Source organism: Bombina bombina, chromosome 2 (genome assembly GCF_027579735.1).
Source record: "Bombina bombina isolate aBomBom1 chromosome 2, aBomBom1.pri, whole genome shotgun sequence".
NCBI classification, from domain to species: domain Eukaryota; kingdom Metazoa; phylum Chordata; class Amphibia; order Anura; family Bombinatoridae; genus Bombina; species Bombina bombina.
Window position 1 is genome coordinate 363819471 of NC_069500.1, and position 22025 is coordinate 363841495.

General features: G+C 36.6%; 1 protein-coding gene across 11 annotated transcripts in view; it reads right to left on the minus strand.

Annotated features, from left to right (window-relative positions):
- The window catches only part of PITPNM2 (phosphatidylinositol transfer protein membrane associated 2), a 545415-nt gene that overhangs the window by 194698 nt on the left and 328692 nt on the right, over positions 1–22025 (minus strand). For all 11 annotated transcript variants that reach the window (XM_053701788.1, XM_053701795.1, XM_053701793.1 and 8 more), the window contains 2 exons: positions 5235–5449; positions 4182–4303 (listed from right to left, as the gene is read on the minus strand). In XM_053701788.1, the coding sequence (XP_053557763.1) occupies positions 4182–4303; positions 5235–5449 (337 nt within the window). The remainder of the gene's footprint in view (positions 1–4181; positions 4304–5234; positions 5450–22025) is intronic.

The following is a 22025-nucleotide window of genomic DNA, read 5'->3' on the forward strand; positions in this document are numbered from 1 at the left end:
TTTTAGGCAGAGGAAATAAAAAAAAAAAAACTAAAATAATATGGTTGCATAAGTGTGAACACCCTTAAACTAATACTTTATTGAAGCACTTTTTGATTTTATTACAGCACTCAGTCTTTTTGGGTATGAGTTTTTCAGCATGGCACATCTTGACTTGGCAAGATTTGCCCACTCTTCTTTGCAAACACACTCTAAATCTGTCAGATTGTGCGGGCATCTCCTGTGCACAGCCCTCTTCAGATCACCCCACAGATTTTGAATTGGATTCAGGTCTGGGCTCTGGCTGGGCCATCCCAAAACTTTAATCTCCTTCTGGTGAAGCCATTCCTTTGTTGATTTGGATGTATGCTTTGGGTCGTTGTCATGCTGAAAGATGAAGTTCCTCTTTATGTTCAGCTTTCTAGCAGAAGCATGACGGTTTTGTGCCAATATTGTCTGGTATTTGGAACTGTTCATTATTCCCTCTACCTTGACTAAGGCCCCAGTTCCAGCTGAAGAAAAACAGCCCCAAAGCATGATGCTGACACCACCATGCTTCACTGTGTGTATGGTGTTCTTTTGGTGATATGCTGTGTTGTTTTTGCGCCAAACATATCTTTTGCAATTATGGCCAAAAAATTCAACTTTGGTTTCATCAGATCAGAACACCTTTTGCAACATGCATTTGGGAAACTTCAGATGTGTTTTTGCAAAATTTAGCCGGGCTTGGATGTTTTTTTTTTGTAAGAAAAGGCTTCCATCTTGCCACTCTACCCCGTAGCTCAGACATATGAAGAATACGGTTGATTGTTGTCACATGCACCACACAGCCTGTACTTGACAGATATTCATGCAGCTCCTTTAATGTTGTTGTAGGCCTCTTGACAGCCTCTTAGACCAGTTTTCTTCTCGTCTTTTCATCAATTTTGGAGGGACATCCAGTAATGTCACTGTTGCACCATATTTTCTTCACTTGATGATGACTGTCTTCACTGAAAATTCTTTTGTACCCTTCTTCTGACGTATACCTTTTAACAATGAGATGAGATCCCTCTGATGCTTTAGAAACTCTCTGCGGACCATGGCTTTTGCTGTAGGATGCGACTAACAAAATGTCAGGAAAGACCTACTAGAACAGCTGAACTTTATTTGGGGTTAATCAGAGGCACTTTAAATGATGACAGGTGTGTACTGACTCCTATTTAACATGATTTTGAATGTGATTGCTTAATTCTGAACACAGCTACATCCCCAGTTATAAAAGGGTTTGCACACTTATGCAACCATATTATTTTACTTTTTTATTTCCCTTTACCTAAAAGATTTCAGTTTGTTTTTCAATTAGGTTGTACAGATTATAGGTCACATTAAAGGTGGAAAAAGTTCTGAAATGATTTATTTGTTTCATTTTTTACATCACAGAAACCTGACATTTAATAAATATACAGTATATATATAAATAAATATATATATATATATATATATATATATATATATATATATATATATATATATCATTTTCCTGTACAACTACAAATATTTTAATATATTTTTATTTATTTTTTGCTGTAGCAACTGCTGTAAACATTACTAGAGTTTCAACTCTTTGTATTTAGGTATAGCCAACTGATATTTAAACTGTTTACAAAACGTTGACATTTAGTACAGTTGAAGAATTTGCTTGAAGCCTTTGGCAATACGCTGCAGACCCCTGCTTGTTGTTGGAATCCCACATGCTCAGACTCCGCTGTTCATAAGAATAGTTTTAATAGTTTTATTTTTAACATATAATGCAAATGATTCTGCCTTTCTTTTTTTTTTTCAAAGTTCATTTCTTTATGTTTTTTTTTTTATTATCCTCTTTTATCTTTTGTCTATTCTTCACCTGACCGCCCACCTACCAGCTCTGCGGTATAGTCTAAAATTAGCTAGATGAGGCACAGCTTTCTTTTTTAATGTCACCTAGAGAGAATAATTCAGAATCCTTCTCTCTAACTGTGCTACCGAGTTCAGCTGGCTGCGTCACATTCTACTTTTATGTCAGCATGTATCTATCTCCTGCCATGGCAACCAGCTTTGGGGATGAGGAATAATGTCTCTCTTACGACTGACTGCTTGGGTGCTAATTAGTGTCTATCTGAATGGCGTTTTCAGGGATGAAGACATCTAGCCAATAAAAACGGCTAATTTCCCCAAAATCGATAGACATTAGGTGCCTCTCTGGGACTTGGTGCAGCTTCACAGCAGACTGATATTTAAGGCTCAGTTATACATTCTTGTTAAACATGCAACTACAGGCAAATCTGTATGTCTGTATATATTTCTGATTAATATATGTATCCAATAGATTACAAGCTTTCCCCCCCCCCCCTCAAAAATATAAAACAATATATAAGCAGATATGGAATTGAAGAAATAACCAAATACTATAAACAGTGATTGCTCAGAAGAAAAATAAGGAAAGAAATACAATGGGGAGGAAAAATGTTAAAATCCTCAAAAATGTTAAATATCATAGATATAATATGGAAAATTGTGGCAGCTAAAAGCAATTGGATGGTTTGCTTTTCCAAACATTAAATATGGGTCTCGATGGTTATATCGTTTTTGTTTCATGAACCGGTCCAAGGTGATGATAATTGTTTAATTAAATACTGGAAGGGAGTAATTTAATATTTAAGGGTTGGAAGTCATGACCTAGCCAGAGTATTATTGAATTTGTTAGGAAAATGAAGTTGCAAATTATAATAGAACAATTTGACTTGACTATATCCTCTGAGTGTCAACTACAATCCTCCTTTCATAAATGAGGAACGGTCACTTTATCCTTTCCAATACATGCTCAATTACAACATATTTTACCGTTACAAAAATCACCTATTTCCATACTGCTATTCAAGGAGGTATAACTACCCCCTCACTGGTTGATGGATTAAGTAAAACGGTTTTGTTATATTTGGATCATTTGAATTATGAAGCAGAGGTCAGGATGGCCTTTTTTATTTTTGTATGTGTGTTTTTGGTTATAGAAAATTGGAAGAGGATTATTATTTTTTTAGCTAACATTTTATATTTAAGTATTTTCTGGATTATAGTGGTCATAGTTGATTGTGTTATTTGATATATTATTGTAATAAGTTTACATGATAAAGATCTTTGTCAACTTCCTTAAAGGGACACAGCAATTTTCATATAACTGCATGTAATAGATACTACTATAAAGAAGAATATGCACAGACACAGATCTAAAAATCCAGTATAAAACCTTTTAAAAACTTACATAGAAGCTCCCAGAGAAGCAAAACTATATATTGTTACAAAAACACTCCCAGATGGGCTATATAAATAAATCTACAACAGTTATATATTGAAAAATGTAGTGTACAATGTACAGTATATTTGTTTATAGCAGTGCCTAGTGTAATCTAATGAAATTTGAGATTTATCTATCAATTTACACTTGGAGATTTTGATTTTGTGTCCAGGACCTTGTATTGTCTGAAGGTTGTTATGTATATTGTACAGTGTTTACCAGATGTCATCTGCTTTTAGTTGATTTTGTATTAACTATCAAACTTTAACAAAAATCATATATATATATATATATAAATCATAGATATAGCAAATTTAAAACAGATGCTCTACATATACCCTACAGATCAATTTAAACTTCTGCATATAGTTTATATTGTTTGTGACCTTTGACTGTCAGAAAGTTATATAGCAAAGAAAACTGCATATTGTGTGTGTGTAATAGTCCCAAGAAGAGAAAGCACTCTCACTTAAATTTAATATGTAGCCTGCCTCGGTACCAGTTATACAAAGTCTTCAGTTTTTCACATAGACAAATAGAAGAGGGGGCACTCACCAGTTAAATCATAATTAAAATAAGCACATAATGCATAAAAAAAATGAGTGTGAAAAAGCATACAAGATATAAAAATATGATTTTGCAATTGTTACTTTAATTTTTCTTACAATGTATAAAATGTCCTCCTATCTAGTCTTTTTTCAAATAGTATATATATGGTTTCAAACTCTTCAGAGATCTTATTTTAGATTTGGCAACAGGGGAAGTGCACCTTGAAAGCTTGTAAAATATTATTCTTATATCTGCACATAATATAAATGAAAACATTTTTTGTCTGATCCTATGAGGACAAACAATTTTCTATAACAATACAAAGAACACTAAATCTTACCAAGTGCTGCTTGTCTTTTTTCTAGTGGAGAAAGGTTGAACACATTGGCATGATCTCCAGAATCAGACTTATAGAAAGTCTCTATGTCTATGGAAAACTTCTCCACAAATGGACAGGTGTATCTGGAAAACAAATAAGTCTGTGATTGGATGATAAGGAAGAAATACTCAGAACACGATGGGCTCTTAAGCCAGAGAGATACACAATATCCTAGACATCTCTTTTTTTATTCTTTTTATTTTTATCACAACCATCATTTATTTATATCAACATATTACATAGCGATATGGTATAAGGAATATATATATATTTGTCTGAGAGCATCTGTTTGCTGTAAACCACGTTTACATTAGATAAGCTACTGGACAAGTGCACTTGTAACCTTACATGCAAAAAAGAAAAATATACAAAGAATTGATGAGAAGAGAGATATGAGACAAAATAATCAGAAGTGCTGAGCATAGTTTGCATTTAAGCACTGACAATTTCTTTTTCTAAAGCAATTATTCTTTCTAAATATGATGTCATTATACAAATTGCATAATTAACCTAAGTGAACATATTATTGAACACACAATGCCTTATACAAAGACTTCAGTCATGAGGTTCAATTTAGGTCTGGAGCTGGTGATGTGAGTGTAGATGGTCTGCATGGCCACAAAAAGTGTATAATTACACAACCCGTATCTAATGAGTGTGATGGATCGGAAAAAGGCTTAAAGGAACACTGTACTCTAAAGTTGTCTGTTATCCATACAGAATATGAATATAAAAAGTAAACACTTAAACACTGATGCAACTAATATAGTTGTATCAGATGTGGACTTTCTACAAAACTTCTTGGCAGATAAGCAGGTCTTACTAATGTTCATTATCTAATAGAGGTAATTCCTGTTAATGCTCATTGAGCATTAGTATGAAATGCACAGCTAATACAGGTATATCCGTTCAAATATACATATAGACAAAAGTGGAGTACAGCATCACTTTAAGGAATTTAGCAAGACAAATATGAAATACACCTATGCAAAAAAATGTTCCGTCTGGTGATACCTGGTACGTGTATATGGATAAGCATTCCAGGATTCTTCTTCCACTCGCAAGGCAGCTTTGGGCAAGATGGAGCGGAACCAGCTGGGTATGTGCATGCCAATGTGGTAGACCTTGTGTGTGTACTGCCCAGCTCCCCCAGGACCATCTGTGTAGGGTCGATTTTCTAGGATCTCCACACCACTGCCCTCTCCACAAGTTTCTTCTCTGCTCTTCTTCTACACAAAAAAAAACAACAAAAAAATAATCATGTATTATTCTACTAATCTGAAGTTAAAAGACTAACACCTAGATTACGAGTTTTGCAGTAAGAGGGGTGCGTTACTAACTTGTGGATCTATTGCACCTGTCATTGTTTTCTCCAATAGCGCTGCAGACTATAGGAGGAACCAACTCTACAAGGGAACCAACTCTACAAGGGACTTGCAAGGCTTAAGGTTGCCAAACCACACGGAAAAGACCACACGGAAACAGCGGAGAAAAAAACGGGCTACACCAGACAGTGAATCGGCTGCGAGTACTTCCGCCGTGCAAGGACAACGCCGGCCAGGGAGCGCAGCCAGGTAAGTCTGTCATAAAGCCACAACATTGCATCATACTTACAAGTATACTAATACTTACAAAAGCAAACTGCTATTAACACTGGACATACATATTTGGAAGATAATAACAACTGACTTTGAACACAATCACTGTTTCACGTAACACACAGTTGCACAAATATTATCATCGGATAATTATATACATAAGATCGGATAGAATCACACAGCGATCTTAGTATCATACAAGTTGGAACACGCAATAACATAACGTTAAGTCACAATAACGATCACTTTTTTTCTCTCACAAGAAAAACGGAAATAAAACCAGCATTTATCTATATATTTTACACGTTGCATGTGAAAGGTGTTACAACTGAATTTGGATACAAATTGCACTACTACACTTCAGTCACAACCTAACACTGGAGAACAGCCAGTTTTTTTTATATCATCCTTAAATTTGTATCAATGTCTATAGGAGACTTTGATATTTGATATTTTTGATATTTGATATTTTGATACAATTACTCAAACTACAAAGAAACAAATTCAAGGTTGTTTCTTTTTAAGAGACTTTTTAATTCTTCACTATTAAGTGTTTTCTTCACTATTAAGTGTCACCCTATGAGTAAATCTTCACTATTAGTGTCATTTAAAGTTCTACAGAATGTGTTTTTGAGCATATTGTAAAATCAGATATTAGTCTCATATTTGTTACTATCTATGGTTTAGATGAATTTTAGAGAATTGTCTATATCGTTTTTCAACAAGCTTATTAGTTGTGGCCACAACTTTATTTTATTGAATTTTTACTTATATGTATTTTTATATTGATTAAATCCCATTTATTATTTATACAGAGTTGTTGGATTAATTTCTGAACACAATTATTTGATTCATTATACAAATAGCTTTCAATCTACGTATGGGATTATATACACCCATATATATACTCTGGTAAACAACAATTCATCTCTAATATTTTCTATTGGTCAAAGACTTAATATTTTAAGTAGTCATAGACAGATTATATCATATCCCTCAGCTTCCCAGCGCCTTTCATAAAACTGCATTTTTTGACTAACTTGCACATTATTCTCACCGCTCACTTACCTGCAGCGCTGGTATTACGGGTTTTTACAAACCCGGCGTTAACAGGCAAGAAGTGAGCGTAGTAGAGCAAAATTGAGCTCCATACCGCACTCCAATACCAGCGCTGCTTAAGTGAGCGGTGAGCTGGTTGTACGTGCTCGTGCAAGATTTCCCCATAGACATCAATGGGGAGAGCAGGCTGAGAAAAAGTCTAACACCTGCCAAAAAGCAACGTAAAGCTCAGTAACGCAGCCCCATTGATTCCTATGGGGAAACACATTTTATGTTTACACCTAACACCCTAACATGAACCCCGAGTCTAAACACCCCTAATCTTACACTTATTAACCCCTAAACTGCCGCCCCTGACAACTAAATTATACTTATTAACCCCTAATCTCCCGCTCCGGACATCGCCTCCACCTACATTATACTTATTAGCCCCTAATCTGCTGCCCCCAACATCGTCGACACCTACATTATATTTTTTAACCCCTAATCTCCCTCCCCCAATGTCGCTGCAACCTACCTACATTTATTAACCCCTAATCTGCCGCCCCCAACGTCGCCGCCACTATTCTAAATTTATTAACCCTTTAAACCTGTCTAACCCTAACCCCCCCTAACTTAAATATAAATTTAAATAAATTTAAATAAAATTACTATCATTAACTAAATTATTCCTATTTAAAACTAAATACTTACCTATAAAATAAACCCTAAGCTAGCTACAATATAATAGTTACATTGTATCTAGCTTACGGTTTATTTTTATTTTACAGGCAAGTTTGTATTTATTTTAACTAGGTAGAATAGTTACTAAATAGTTAATAACTATTTAGTAACTACCTAGCTAAAATAAATACAAATTGACCTGTAAAATAAAACCTAACCTAAGTTACAATAACACCTAACACTACACTACAATTAAATAAATTACCTAAATAAAATACAATTAAATAAATTAAATACAATTACCTAAATTACAAAAAAGAAACAAACACTAAATTACCAAAATTTAAAAACAAATTACAAGATATTTAAACTAATTACACCTAATCTAATAGCCCTATCAAATAAAAAAAGCCCACCCAAAATAATAAAAACCCCTACCTAGCCTAAACTAAACTACCAATAGCCCTTAAAAGGGCCTTTTGCAGGGCATTGGCCCAAAGAAATCAGCTCTTTTATCTGAAAAAGAAAATAAACACAACCCCCTCAACAGTAAAACCCACCACCCACACAATCAACCCCCCAAATAAAACCCTAACTAAAAAACCTAAGCTCCCCATTGCCCTGAAAAGGGCATTTGGATGGGCATTGCCCTTAAAAGGGCATTTAGCTCTATTGCTGCCCAAAGCCCTAACCTAAAAATAAAACCCACCCAATACACCCTTAAAAAATCCTAACACTAACCCCGAAGATTCACTTACCGGGAGAAGTCTTCATCCAAGCGGCAAGATGTCCTCAATGAAGCCGGCAGAAGTGGTCCTCCAGACGGGCAGAAGTCTTCATCCAGACGGCATCTTCTATCTTCATCCTTCCGACGCGGAGCGGGTACATCTTCAAGACATCCGGCGCGGAGCATCCTCTTCTTACGACGTCTTCTTGCTGAATGAAGGTACCTTTAAGTGACATCATCCAAGATGGCGTCCCTTAGATTCCGATTATCAGCCAATCGGAATTAAGGTTGAAAAAATCCTATTGGCTGTTGCAATCAGCCAATAGGATTGAACTTCAATCCTATTGGCTGATCCAATCAGCCAATAGGATTGAGCTCGCATTCTATTGGCTGTTCCAATCAGCCAATAGAATGCAAGCTCAATCCTATTGGCTGATTGGATCAGATAGAATTCTATCAGCCAATCGGAATCTAAGGGACGCCATCTTGGATGACGTCACTTAAAGGTACCTTCATCCAGCAAGAAGACGTCGTAAGAAGAGGATGCTCCGCGCTGGATGTCTTGAAGATGGAGCCGCTCCGCGTCGGAAGGATGAAGATAGAAGATGCCGTCTGGATGAAGACCTCTGCCGGCTTTGTTGAGGACAGATTGCCGATTGGATGAAGACTTCTCCCGGTAAGTGAATCTTCGGGGGTTAGTGTTAGGATTTTTTAAGGGTGTATTGGGTGGGTTTTATTTTTAGGTTAGGGCTTTGGGCAGCGATAGAGCTAAATGCCCTTTTAAGGGCAATGCCCATCCAAATGCCCTTTTCAGGGCAATGGGGAGCTTAGGTTTTTTTAGTTAGGGTTTTATTTGGGGGGTTGGTTGTGTGGGTGGTGGGTTTTACTGTTGGGGGGGTTGTGTGTATTTTCTTTTTCAGGTAAAAGAGACGATTTCTTTAGGGCAATGCCCCGCAAAAGGCCCTTTTAAGGGCTATTGATAGTTTAGTTTAGGCTAGGGTTTGTTTTATTTTGGGGGGGCTTTTTTAATTTTGATAAGGTTCTTAGATTAGGTGTAATTAGTTTAAATATCTTGTAATTTGTTTTTTATTTTCTGTAATTTAGTGTTTTGTTTTTTTGTAATTTAGCTAATTGTATTTAATTTAGTTAATTGTATTTAATTGTAGTGTAGTGTTAGGTGTTATTGTAAATTAGGTTAGGTTTTATTTTACAGGTCAAATTGTATTTATTTTAGCTGGGTAGTTATTAAATAGTTAATAACTAATAACTATTCTACCTAGTTAAAATAAATACAAACTTGCCTGTAAAATAAAAATAACACCTAAGCTAGCTACAATGTAACTATTAGTTATATTGTAGCTAGTTTAGGGTTTATTTAACAGGTAAGTATTTAGTTTTAAATAGGAATAATTTAGTTAATGGTAGTAATTTTAATTTATATTTCTTTTAATTATATTTAAGTTAGGGGGTGTTAGGGTTAGACTTAGATTTAGGGGTTAATACATTTAATATCGTGGCGGTGACGTTGGGGGCGGCAGATTAGGGGTTAATAATATTTAACTAATGTTTGCGAGGCGGTAGTGTGGCGGTTTAGGAATTAATATGTTTATTCTAGTGGCGGCGATGTCCGGAGCGGCAGATTAGGGGTTAATAATTTTATTTTAGTGTTTGCGGTGTGGGAGGGCCTCGGTTTAGGGGTTAATAGGTAGTTTATGGGTGTCAGTGATGTGCAGTCACTAGAGGCAGGTGAGGCAGTGCTTCACCTCTTATATGGGCAAAAATATATTTTTTTTATTGGCTTTAAAAAAAAAAATTGTAAATTTTTTCCCCCAGCATTTTTTTTTCTCACAGCTATATGTTGTGCAATGAAGAGGCACAATCAGGTCTGCCCACCATTACACAACATGCTGCGCCATCTACTGGATGCAAGTGGTTAAGATCATTGCATGGCTCATTAACTGCTTATTTGAGGCAGTCCTATTTGGGCTGAACCAATCCAGTGAGAGGCATTAGTAAGTGGAACATAGGGTTGGGGCTGGATGTTAAATCATATAAAACAAAACAAAAACGCAAAAAAACAACTTTCATATATTTTGTTGCTGTCCTGTGAACCTGCTAGCTTTGCTAAAGTGAAAAAGAGAGTTCTGTTCTTCCCCTCTAAGTGCAGTGGAATGTGCCACTGTCACTTCCTGAATCCTTACAGAGCAGGAGAGAGGCACAGAGAGCAGTGTTTCACCCACATCTTATTAAAGTAAGATTTTACTGAAAGATTCTGTTAGTTAAAATGATAATTTAATGAATGTGGTTTAGTGTTTTTTTTAGTCTTTTACAGCAGGGTCGTTTTTGTATTCTGTTTACTCAAACTTTACACCCACTAACTTAGCAGCTTGCCTCTGTACTTCACACTAAATTATAGACTAATTTTCTGAACTCTTTGTAGCTCTGCTGTTTTATTACTTTAAAATGCAGTGCCCCCCCCCCCCCCCCTTGTGTGTGTGTGTGTGTGTGTGTGTGTCTCTCTCTATCTATCCATCTCTCTCCTTATGTGTTGTTCTCCCTCATGGTCTCTTTCTCTCTCTGTCTCTCTTCCTCCCCCTCTGACTCTCATCCCTTATGTAATGAAAGAATCTATAAGCATAATTTGCAGCATTAAAGTAAAATGTATGTTTTAAACATATTTTAATGGGCATGGATTTCTAGATCTCATAATCAGAGCAAGCATTGTGTTATCTGGCAAGAGTTTCTGTTACAATCCTTTTAGACTAAAATCAGATGTTTACTAAGTTGACCAGTTTTCCAAGACACCATTTAAAGGGACATGAAACCCATATGCAAATTTAAATAACTTTCCAATTTACATCTAATATCTAATTTTCTTTATTCTTTTGATGTCCTTTGTTGAAAATCATATCTAAATATGCTCAGTAGCTGCTGATTGGTGGCTGCACATAGATACCTCATGTGATTGGCTCACCCATGTGCATTGCTATTTCTTCAACAAAGGATATCTAAAGAATGAAGGCGTATCCTAGCCACTGCCTCACCATCCTCTGACGTCACTGCACGTCACTGATGGGTGTTTAGTGTACTTTTTAGCACTTTAGTTATGAGTTTTATGCTACGGCTTTGCAGTGTAAAACTCATAACTACTGACTTTAAAATGCGGTAGGAATCTTGGCAGGATAGGGTGTACCGCTCACTTTTTGGCCTCCCAGGACAAGCTCGTAATACCGGCGCTATGCAAGTCCCATTGAAAATAGACTATACACAAATTGCGTATGTTGATTTGCAGTAAGGCCAAAAAAGTGTGCGGTGCCCCTTGCAAGACTCGTAATAGCAGCGGGCGTTAAAAAGCAGCGTTAGGACCTGTTAACACTGCTTTTTAAGCTTACCGCAAAACTCGTAATCTAGCCGTAAGGTAATTATTTAGAATTTAATTACTCGATTACAAAGTTAACCAGCATGAGGGAAATGCATTTTGGAAACAGTCACAATTAGAAACACCAAATTATCTTTTTTTGTTTAAATAACAATAAATAATAAACAAAAACATAATTGCAGAGCAATACATCTTTATTTGTTCACAAAAGTCCGGTGTTTAAATATAGCTTTTAATTGCAGTTCATTATGAATCCAATACCCCTTTAGAATGATTTATTGGCTTGTCAGTTGTTCTATAAGCAACAATCAAATTATGTAAAGATATTTATGAGAGTGAGCATTACAATAAATATGCCGTCCTGAGGCTTTCAGAAAAAAAAGGAGCAAAAATAAATAAAACCTCATTTCATAGAAAGGTCTCTGAGTTGGATCAAATTCATTTCGATATGATGGATTGTAGGCCGTGACATGAAAGATAAAAACAATGAGGCATCTGGTTTGTGTATTCAGGAGAAATGTAGGTTGCACTTCAGTTTAGACCACAGGCTGGTGAGAGGAAATGTATCATTACTGACTGATATAATAATGCAGGAAGAGGAGATACGGAGCAAGTCAATTCTGAACTGCAGTGTCATGGGGATGCATTTGGAGACCACTCAACTCGTAATTACTTTAATTCTAGAACTTTGCGCTAAATGGCTTTTCTAGAAATAGTTAACACTTTAGGATCCAGTAAGAAACTTCAAGTTCTAATGAGCAAGAAACCCAGTATCTCTGATCATATCTCTAAAAACATGTATTAAATACAATTTTCTCTAAATAAGTGTTGTAGAACTGTGTCTTTGTCAATAAAACTGCAGTAGTAAGAAGATGGCAAGACTTAGTGTGAAGTCTATCAGGAAACACAGTAGATGATAAAATGCCAAATATATTAAACCATCTGTAGAACTGAATCACACAGGGTTTTGCCATTTTATTCAAATAACACCAGTATTTTATATAACAATATATAATATGTAACATCCCATCTGCCGTTTACATTAAAGCAGCCTCCATGCAAAATACCCCAACAATACCTACTATGCGCCTTAAACAATCCAATGACTAACACCTCACCCCTATTTAAAGTACCCCACTGAAGACTCACCCCCAGCTCTGTTAAAGTATATTCTATTTCCTGGCTCTTCTGGCAAGCAGCAACAGGAAGCCTAAAAATCCATTTCCTCACTATCATCTGGGATACTTTTGTGATCAGAACCCCAAATCCCCCAAATTTTTCTTTGATGATTCAGATGGAACATATCATTTTAAACAACTGTTTGTATCTTTTGTTAAAAAAAGCAGAGGTGCATGCCTAGGAGTGGGGCCATTTCTGGACCACTATATAGCAGCAGTTTTGTAAGAACGTTGTCTATTTCCAAGATCACTTGAGGCAACACTATTTCCTGCTACACATGCCTACCTAGGTATCTCATCAACACACAATTTCATGGGAATGAAGCAAATTTGACAATAGAAGTAATTTGGAAACGTTTCATGTTGGGTTTCATATCCCTGTAACAAATGTAAACATTTAGATGATATACTGGTGGGATGTGCTGTGCAAGGTCCCTAAAGAGACACAGATTGAAGAGAGAGAGAGAACCGAGATCCACATGACAATGCTTGCATGATATGTGCAGCAAATTGAGTTCATTTCTTCTGTGGCATTTGTGCTAAATAAAGTAGTGCATTTGTGTTAGGTCACATAATCCTTTTTACAAATACTATAAGCTTTGAGACCGAGTACCCAAAATGTTTCTTTAGTATCAATACTCATTTAGAGATTACAAAGATGAATACTCCTATAACTATTCTATAATATGAAACCCAAAAAATGTGTTCCCATGTTATTCTTTGTTGAATAGATAGCTACTAGGTATCTGGAGCAGTATATGGCAGGGAATAGGGCTGCCATATAGTGCTCTTGCAAATGGATAACATTCTTGCAAAAACTCTGCTATATAGTGCTCCAGACACATCCGTGCTCCTGAGTTTATGTTCCTAGTTTTCAAGAAAAAATACCAAGAGAACAAAGTACATTTGCTAATAGAATTAAATTAGAAAGTACTAATTTATACTTCATTAGGAGTACTGTGTAACCTGCAGAAACATCTCTCCTTCTCTGCTAGATTGCATCTACCAACATGACGCTTGTGCTAGGCATCAAAAATACGTCTGGCAAAAAGATCTTTTTTTTTCCAATAAAAAAGTGCAATAGAGGGAAAAGGAAGAAAGAGACAGAAATAATTTAAAGTTTCTCACAAAAATACATAAGACATCTGTTTCTATTACAGACGAAGCTTTTGGCAGACAGATTGCCGACACTGATACAAAGAGAACTCAGATTTCTACTGTTAGTTGGAAGATCCATCCTCTATTTGTGGTGAACATTACTGCCTTGTTCAAGCACATGCAGTTTTACCCTTACAAAGCCCATCACTGCCTTCTCCACTCACATAACATAACCCTCTACACCACACCATGATTTTACCATTTATTCTATACACAGCAGAACATATCGATATGAGACTCTGGAGGCCAAAACAGGACAATCAACTTGTTCATCACTGCTGTTTCTTTTACATCAGTAAACAAAACATATTCTAAGACATATGAAATGTATTTGCAAGTATTTTATCAATGACCAAGATTTGCACGCCTTCTGAAAATATATACAGTATATATATATATATATATATATATATATATATATATATATATATATCAGAGGAACCCAGCACTCACTTTCCGCTACAACACCCAGGGTGCCAGCCAAACTTCAATATACAATAATCCACAGAGGCAAGCACTCACTGGCATTTTTAAACAAACAGATTTTACTGTGTATAAAACATAAGGTAACACCCACACACACAGGAAACACACACACAGGAAAAGAGAGAGATACGCACTCAGCTGACGCAGAACAAAAGCTAGAATAACTTCCATGCCTGTTCATTCTCTTTTAGCACACTATGGGGCATATGTATCAAGCTCCGAAACAGCAGTTATGAAGCAGCGGTCACAAAGACCGCTGCTCCATAACCTGTCCGTCTGCTCTGAGCAGGCAGACAGACATCGCCGCAAATCAACCCGATTGAGTACGATTGGGTTGATTGACACCCCCCTACTGGCGGCCTATTGGCCGCGAGCCTGCAGGGGGCGGCGTTGCACCAGCAGCTCTTGTGAGCTGCTGGTGCAATGCTGAATATGGCGAGCGTATTGCTCGCCGTATTCAGCGAGGTATGGCGGACCTGATCCGCAGTGTCTTTTCACAGAGAAAAAAATATTCTGTAGCATATCAGTCTAACGCCGAAATACCAGGCAATTCTTCTCTGAACAAGAGAAACAACAAACCCCCAGACGTACGTTTCGGCCTTCTGTGGGCCTCGTCAGTGAGGTGCAGTTGCATCTCTCTAGGGACATATAGATAGCAAGAGAATGAAGAAAAATGTATAATAGGAGTAAATTAGAAAGTTGCTTAAAATAGCATACTTCTATCAGAATCATTAAAGAAAAAAAATGAGTTTAGTGTCCCTTTAAAGGTACATTCCGGTCACTAAATCTTTGAATAGAAACACATTTGCAACATACATGTATTGGCAAAAATGTTTTAGTAAAAGTTATAACTGTTTTAGTGTTAGCATTTTTTGCTGCACATGAAGCATAGCTAGATATTGTCAGTGCACCATTCTGCAGCTGCTCAGAACACCAGTGGGGCTTGTATCATGTCAGCGATTAACAAATCAAGTCATTACCAGATGCTATAAGCACTTTAGGCTCTATTAGCAAGTGTTGTGGTTTCAATTCTGGTGCACAGAGCATACTTAAATACACTTTTGAAACCGCTATAACGGTTATTATTAGAATTTTTCTTTCTAATAAATGTATATATCAAAAATGCTTGTATTCAAAACTAAAATGCATCAATGTGGATTCCAATGTTGGCTGCAATGTCCCTTTAAAGTCAATGAGAATCAACATTTTAATGTTGATATTTAAATATGTGAACATTACATTTGATATTGAAATGTTATATTTGATGAAGGGATTTCCCCCCATTTGTCATCTAGTTAGAATGAATGCAGCCAACACTTGTTATTTTTCACAAGAATGAGAACACATTCACCTAACCTTAATATAATCATAGGCCTTGTTGTATATTTCGACAGACAGTTATTTCAGATAAAAAATAATGTTCCAACATGAAATCATGTCCAAATAATTAATTAATTATATTAATTATAAACCTTTTCATTTATTCATTGTGCATTGTGTTACTTATTTTGGTTAGTGCATAAAGCATGTTTATATCTCCCGGATACGCCGAGCACACATCGAAGAGCAAGCCCAGAGTCAGTATATATATTTATTTCAGCACCGCAGGTTAGATTTTCATACTTTAATTCTGGGGATGCTTATGATGTCCTTTTTAGCAGATCAATAAATGTCCAGGAAAGAAGTACTGATCCTCCCCTGGAAATGTATCAGGATGGAGAATTCTTCACAGCAGGACTTCAGTAAGCCACACAAGCATAAGAATATAAAAAAAAAAACAGACTTCGATTATAAGAAATTACGGAAAACGGAGAAAAACAATTCTGCTGTGCAAAACGTACTGTAAAAAAAATCATAAAACCTGCTTAAATGGATATAACAGTTTAAAAGAACACGTCCTAATGGATTAGAGCCTTTTATTGTAGCACTATTTGCATGCAAATGTGTTAAATACATAGTTAAAGTAAGCTCCAGAAGAGCAATACGCTACCGAGAGCTAGCTGAACATATCTGGTGAGCCAATGGCCAGAGCCATATATGTGCAACTACCAATCACTAGCTAAAACACTGTAGTGCATTGCTGCTCATGAGCCTACGTAGGTATGCCTTTCAACAAAAGATAAAAAAGTACAAAGTAAACTTGATATTAAAAGTAAATGTAAAAAGTCTCATAAAATTGCATGCTCTGTCTGAATCATGAAACTTTATTTTTGACTTTCATGTCCCTTTAAAGAAACACAGTTTGCAGAAAATCATCGGACAAATCATCGGAACAGCCAATAGAATGCGAGCTCAATCTGATTGGCTGATTGGATCAGCCAATCGGATTGAACTTGAATCTGATTGGCTGATTCAATCAGCCAATCAGATTTTTTTAACTTAATTCCGATTGGCTGATAGAATCCTATCAGCCAATCGGAATTCGGCGGACGCCATCTTGGATGACGTCATTTAAAGGTACATCATTCCAAGTTCAGCAGTCGGCCGGGATGGATGCTCCGCGGCGGCGGAGCGAAGAAAGAAGATTGAAGATGCCGCCGGAAGAATGAAGACTTTGCTGCCGCTTGGAGGAAGACGTCGCCGGAGGAAGAATTCTTCTTTGCCGCTTGGAGGAAGACATCGCCGGAGGAAGAATTCTTCTTTGCCGCTTGGAGGAAGACATCGCCCGGATCGGATCAGGAGTTCGGCCCGGTGTGGTGAAGACAAGGTAGGGAGATCTTCAGGGGGGTAGTGTTAGGCTTTTTTAAGGGGGGTTTGGGTGGGTTTAGAATAGGGGTATGTGGGTGGTGGGTTGTAATGGGGGGGGGGTATTGTATTTCTTGTATGCAAAAGAGCTGAATTCTTTGGGGCATGCCCCACAAAAGGCCCTTTTAAGGGCTGGTAAGGTAAAGAGCTTTGAAATTTGTTGAATTTAGAATAGGGCAGGGAATTTTTTTTATTTTGGGGGTTTATTATTTTATTAGGGGGCTTAGAATAGGTGTAATTAGCTTAAATATCTTGTAATCTTTTTTTTATTTTTTGTAATTTAGTGTTTGTTTTTTTTTGTAATTTAGTTTAGTTAATTTAATTGTATTTTTAGATAGATGTTAGTAGTTTATTAAATTTATTGATAGTGTAGGTGTATTTGTAACTTAGGTTAGGATTTATTTTACAGGTAATTGGGTAATTATTTTAACTAGGTAGATATTAAATAGTTAATAACTATTTAATATCTATTATACCTAGTTAAAATAATTAACAATTTACCTGTAAAATAAATATTAACCCTAACATAGCTACAATGTAATTATTAATTATATTGTAGCTATCTTATGGTTTATTTTATAGGTAAGTATTTAGATTTAAATAGGAATATTTTAGTTTATAAATGAATTAGATTAATTTAATATAAATTTAGTTAGGGTTAGATAGAGTTAATATAGTTAATATAAATACTATAGTAACTATATTAACTATATTAACCCTAATATAATTAGGGTTAATATAGTTAATATATATAATGTAATACCTATATTAACTATAATATACTTAGGGTTAATATAGATAATATAGCTGGCGGCGGGGTAGGTAGATTAAATTAGGGGTTAATCATTTTAATAGAGATGGCGGCGGTGTAAGGGGCTTACATTAGGGGTTAATCATTTTTATATAGGTGGCGGCGGGGTAAGGGGTCAGATTAGGGGATAGATAAGGTAGATGGCGGCGGTTTTAGAGGCTCACAGTAGGGGGTTAGTTTATGTAGATGGCGGCGGGGTCCGGGAGCGGCGGTTTAGGGGGTAATAACTTTATTAGGGATTTCTGGGGGGGATCGCGGTTGACAGGTAGATAGACATTGCGCATGCGTTAGGTGTTAGGTTTATTTTAGCAGATCGCGGTTGACAGGGAGATAGACATTGCGCATGCGTTAGGTGTTAGGTTTATTTTCTAGTTAGTTTAGGGAGTTACGGGGCTCCAATAGTCAGCGTAAGGCTTCTTACGGCTGCTTTTTGTGGCGAGGTGAAAATGGAGTAAGTTTTCTCCATTTTCGCCACGTAAGTCCTTACGCTGCATATTGGATACCAAACTGCGCGGGTTTGGTATACCTGCCTATGGCCCAAAAAACTGCGGGCGACGGCAGAAATATACGCGCGTAACTTCTTTTGCGGGCTTTTGCGGGCGACGCTTTATATCGGATCGACCCCCTGATGTCTGTTGCTGTATACAGCGCTACATCCAGTGCTTGTACAGCAGAGGAGCTAAGAGGAAATACCTATGTTGTAACTTAGGTTACTTTCTCTGCTGTGACCAATTAGGGACAGTTATAAATAGGTCACTAGAGTGTGCAGCCAATGGTTGTGTGGAATATAACAGTGTTCAGCACTTCCATTTCTAACAGGAACTGAAAATAAGTGGCAGCAATGAAATTCACAGTGGCCACGGAGCTGCAGTCTTCCTTGCTGTTTGTTTTACTGATGTTTTGATACTTTTTCAGACAAATGTTTTTACATTGTATCTAATAAATTAGATGGATTTCTATGCCACTCCTGCCTGGGATATATATTTTGCCATTAACCTCACTGTGCTTGGCTCTCTGTGATGCTGCAAGTGGTGGGTGGGGTGTTTGGCTATTGGAAAAAAACTGCAGCAAACAAGATGTTAACATAAAAAAATCTTCACACTTGACTGGTATTACAAAGTGTTTCATGCCCCTTTAAAACTGTACATTTAAAGTAAAAAAAAAAATCCACAGACTGAAGAGGCTGAAGATAGATAGATAGAGGACAGACTGTCGTTAAGAGACAAATTTTTTACATTTATTTTAATATTTGGAATAACTGCTTTTGTCAGTTTAAACTGCTTCCTATGCTAAAAATGTCAATACTGCAGTGTTAACTATAGGAAAACTATGCAAACAATAAGCAGCATAAGAAATAAACCTCCCAGAGTTGGGCTGGGATAGAGAAAGAACCCAGCCCATTTGAAAGGGTGTGCCTGCAGGAGCTTTAAATAAAATTAACTTTTATCACCTGCTTGCCTGAGTACACACTTCCTTTAAAGAGAAGCAATTTGGTGATTGAGATCTGAATACACTTTTTTTTTTTTTTTTTTTTTAGAAACATTTTATTTTTTACTTTAGTTTATAAGTTTGGTTTAAAATGTAAAATAAAAAAAAATGTTTTAAAGTCAAGGAAGTTTAATAACTTTTAGACTTGTATTTGAGTTATAATCAAAATATCATAGATAAAAATACTTCTCACGTTGACTAACCAAAAATAACAATTCATTACTTGTTACTGTTTCTTTAATTTCCAATAAGCACAGGGAGACCAAAAATATTAAAGTGTATTGGTGATTGCTCTATATAAAACCTGGCATGACAACTTACTGTTCAGCTTTCTGTTAATAAGCTACTTTTATAACCTGTCAAAACTTGAACTGAAGTAGATTCCGGTTTCAATTGAGCTGAGCAGGAATCTGACAAGTTATCATAACAGGGAGAGGAAAAAAAACATAGACCTATACCAACTTGACAGTGTCTATATAAAGACATATTTTTGGCTTTGATTGATGTGAGTATAGGAGATGTCTGAAAAGAAAAAAGATCTTGCTAATTATGTAGAGGTTAATAAAGGTTCTTGTGGTTTAAATTTACCTCTAGAAAGCAAAATATTTTCAGAGAAGATGTAATCATTTATATGTATATCTTCAGAGGAATTTAAAAAATATTTAAATAATTTTTACCAGATAAATTTTCTTTCTTGGAAGTGAGAGTCCACAAATTTCTATTCTAACATATGGGAATACAAAACCTGGCCACCAGGAGGAGGTAGAGACACCCCAAACATTTTACTATCCCTCCTACTTCCCCTTCCCTCCCAGTAGTTTTACATCAAAGATAAGAAAAAGTAAAATATATAAAAGGGGTACAGAAGTGCTGCCGCTATCATTAGTCAGGGTGGGTTTCTGGACTCTCACTACCAAGAAAGAAAATAATTTATCAGGTAACCATAAATTATACTTTCTTTCTAATGATAGTGAGAGTCCATGAATACCTATCCACAAAAAGTAGGGTGGGATAAAAAAAAAAAAGGCGATGCAGTCCCTAGTTACTGGACACTACTGCTTGAAGAACCCAAATGATGCCTCAGCTGAGGCAAAAACAATGAACTAATAGTATTTAGTGAAAGTATGTAAAGAAGACCAGGTTGCAGCCTTACAGATCTGTTCAACCGAAGCCTCATTCTTAAAAGCCCAAGACATAGCCACAGAATGAGTGGAGGTAGCAGTAATATGAGCCAGAGGCAGCTGCCCCGCTTCCAAGTAGGCCATACGAATAAGACTTCTCAACCAGAAAGACAAAGTAACTGCAGAAGCCCTCTGACCGACCCTTGCGCTTACCAGAAACAAATACAAACATGTACTGAGATTGACTGTCAGCCATTAGGAATCAGTCCGGGGTGCAACCCAACTGCTAGCGTGAATAGTAAAACACACGCTAGCACACTGAGAAATAACCAGGACGTGACCCACTCAGGAAACAGATGAGATTGGTTACAAAAAATAATAATTGTTCCAGTACGCAGGAAAGCCACAAAAGAAAAAACGTCCCTTTAAGCAGGATAGGAAAATATAAAGATCATGCTCTATTTTGCAGCTTGTAAAAGTAAATGTCCCTTTAAGCAGACTTGTAACAAACAAAAAGACAAAGTTCTCTTTTGCAGCTTGTAAAAGTAAATGTCCCTTTAAGCAGGCTTGTAACAAACAAAAAGACAAAGTTCTCTTTTGCAGCTTGTAAAAGTAAATGTCCCTTTAAGCAGGCTTGTAACAAACAAAAAGACAAAGTTCTCTTTTGCAGCTTGTAAAAGTAAATGTCCCTTTAAGCAGGCTTGTAACAAACAGAAAGACAAAGTTCTCTTTTGCAGCTTGAAAAAGTAAATGTCCCTTTAAGCAGGCTTGTAACAAACAAAAAGGCAAAGTTCTCTTTTGCAGCTTGTAAAAGTAAATGTCCCTTTAAGCAGGTAGTAAATAGGAAAATATATCCAAGAAAAGATTGAGGGATAAGGCATAAGCAAGGTCAGGCAGGCAGAAGTCGGTATCCAAACATCAGTAGCAGGGTTAAGGCAAAAGCAAGGTCAGGCAGGCAGTAGTCGGTATCCAAACAACAGTAGCAGGGTTAAGGCAAAAGGCTAGGTCAGGCAGGCAGAAGACGGTACACAAGAATAGAAAACAGATCTTGGTAAAGTACTCACAAACTCCAAGGGAAACAAACAAACGGGCCCCGAGTAAGATCTCCCGCCGTGGTTTAAAGGCAGGAGCGGCGACGTCATCAGAGGGGTGTGTCAGAGGATGCGTCACGTTGCTAAGCAACGTGACGTCATTCACACAGAGAAGATCCGGGAGCCGCGGTGACACGGCGATGAACGGACAAAATCATGACATTGACGAAATTCCTTGGTATCATGAAGGTAGCATTTTAATGCCCTAACCACATCTATATTATGTAACAACCTCTCCTTAGAAGAACCCGGATTTAAACAAAGAGACAGAACTACAATTTCCTGACTTATGTTAGCTGAA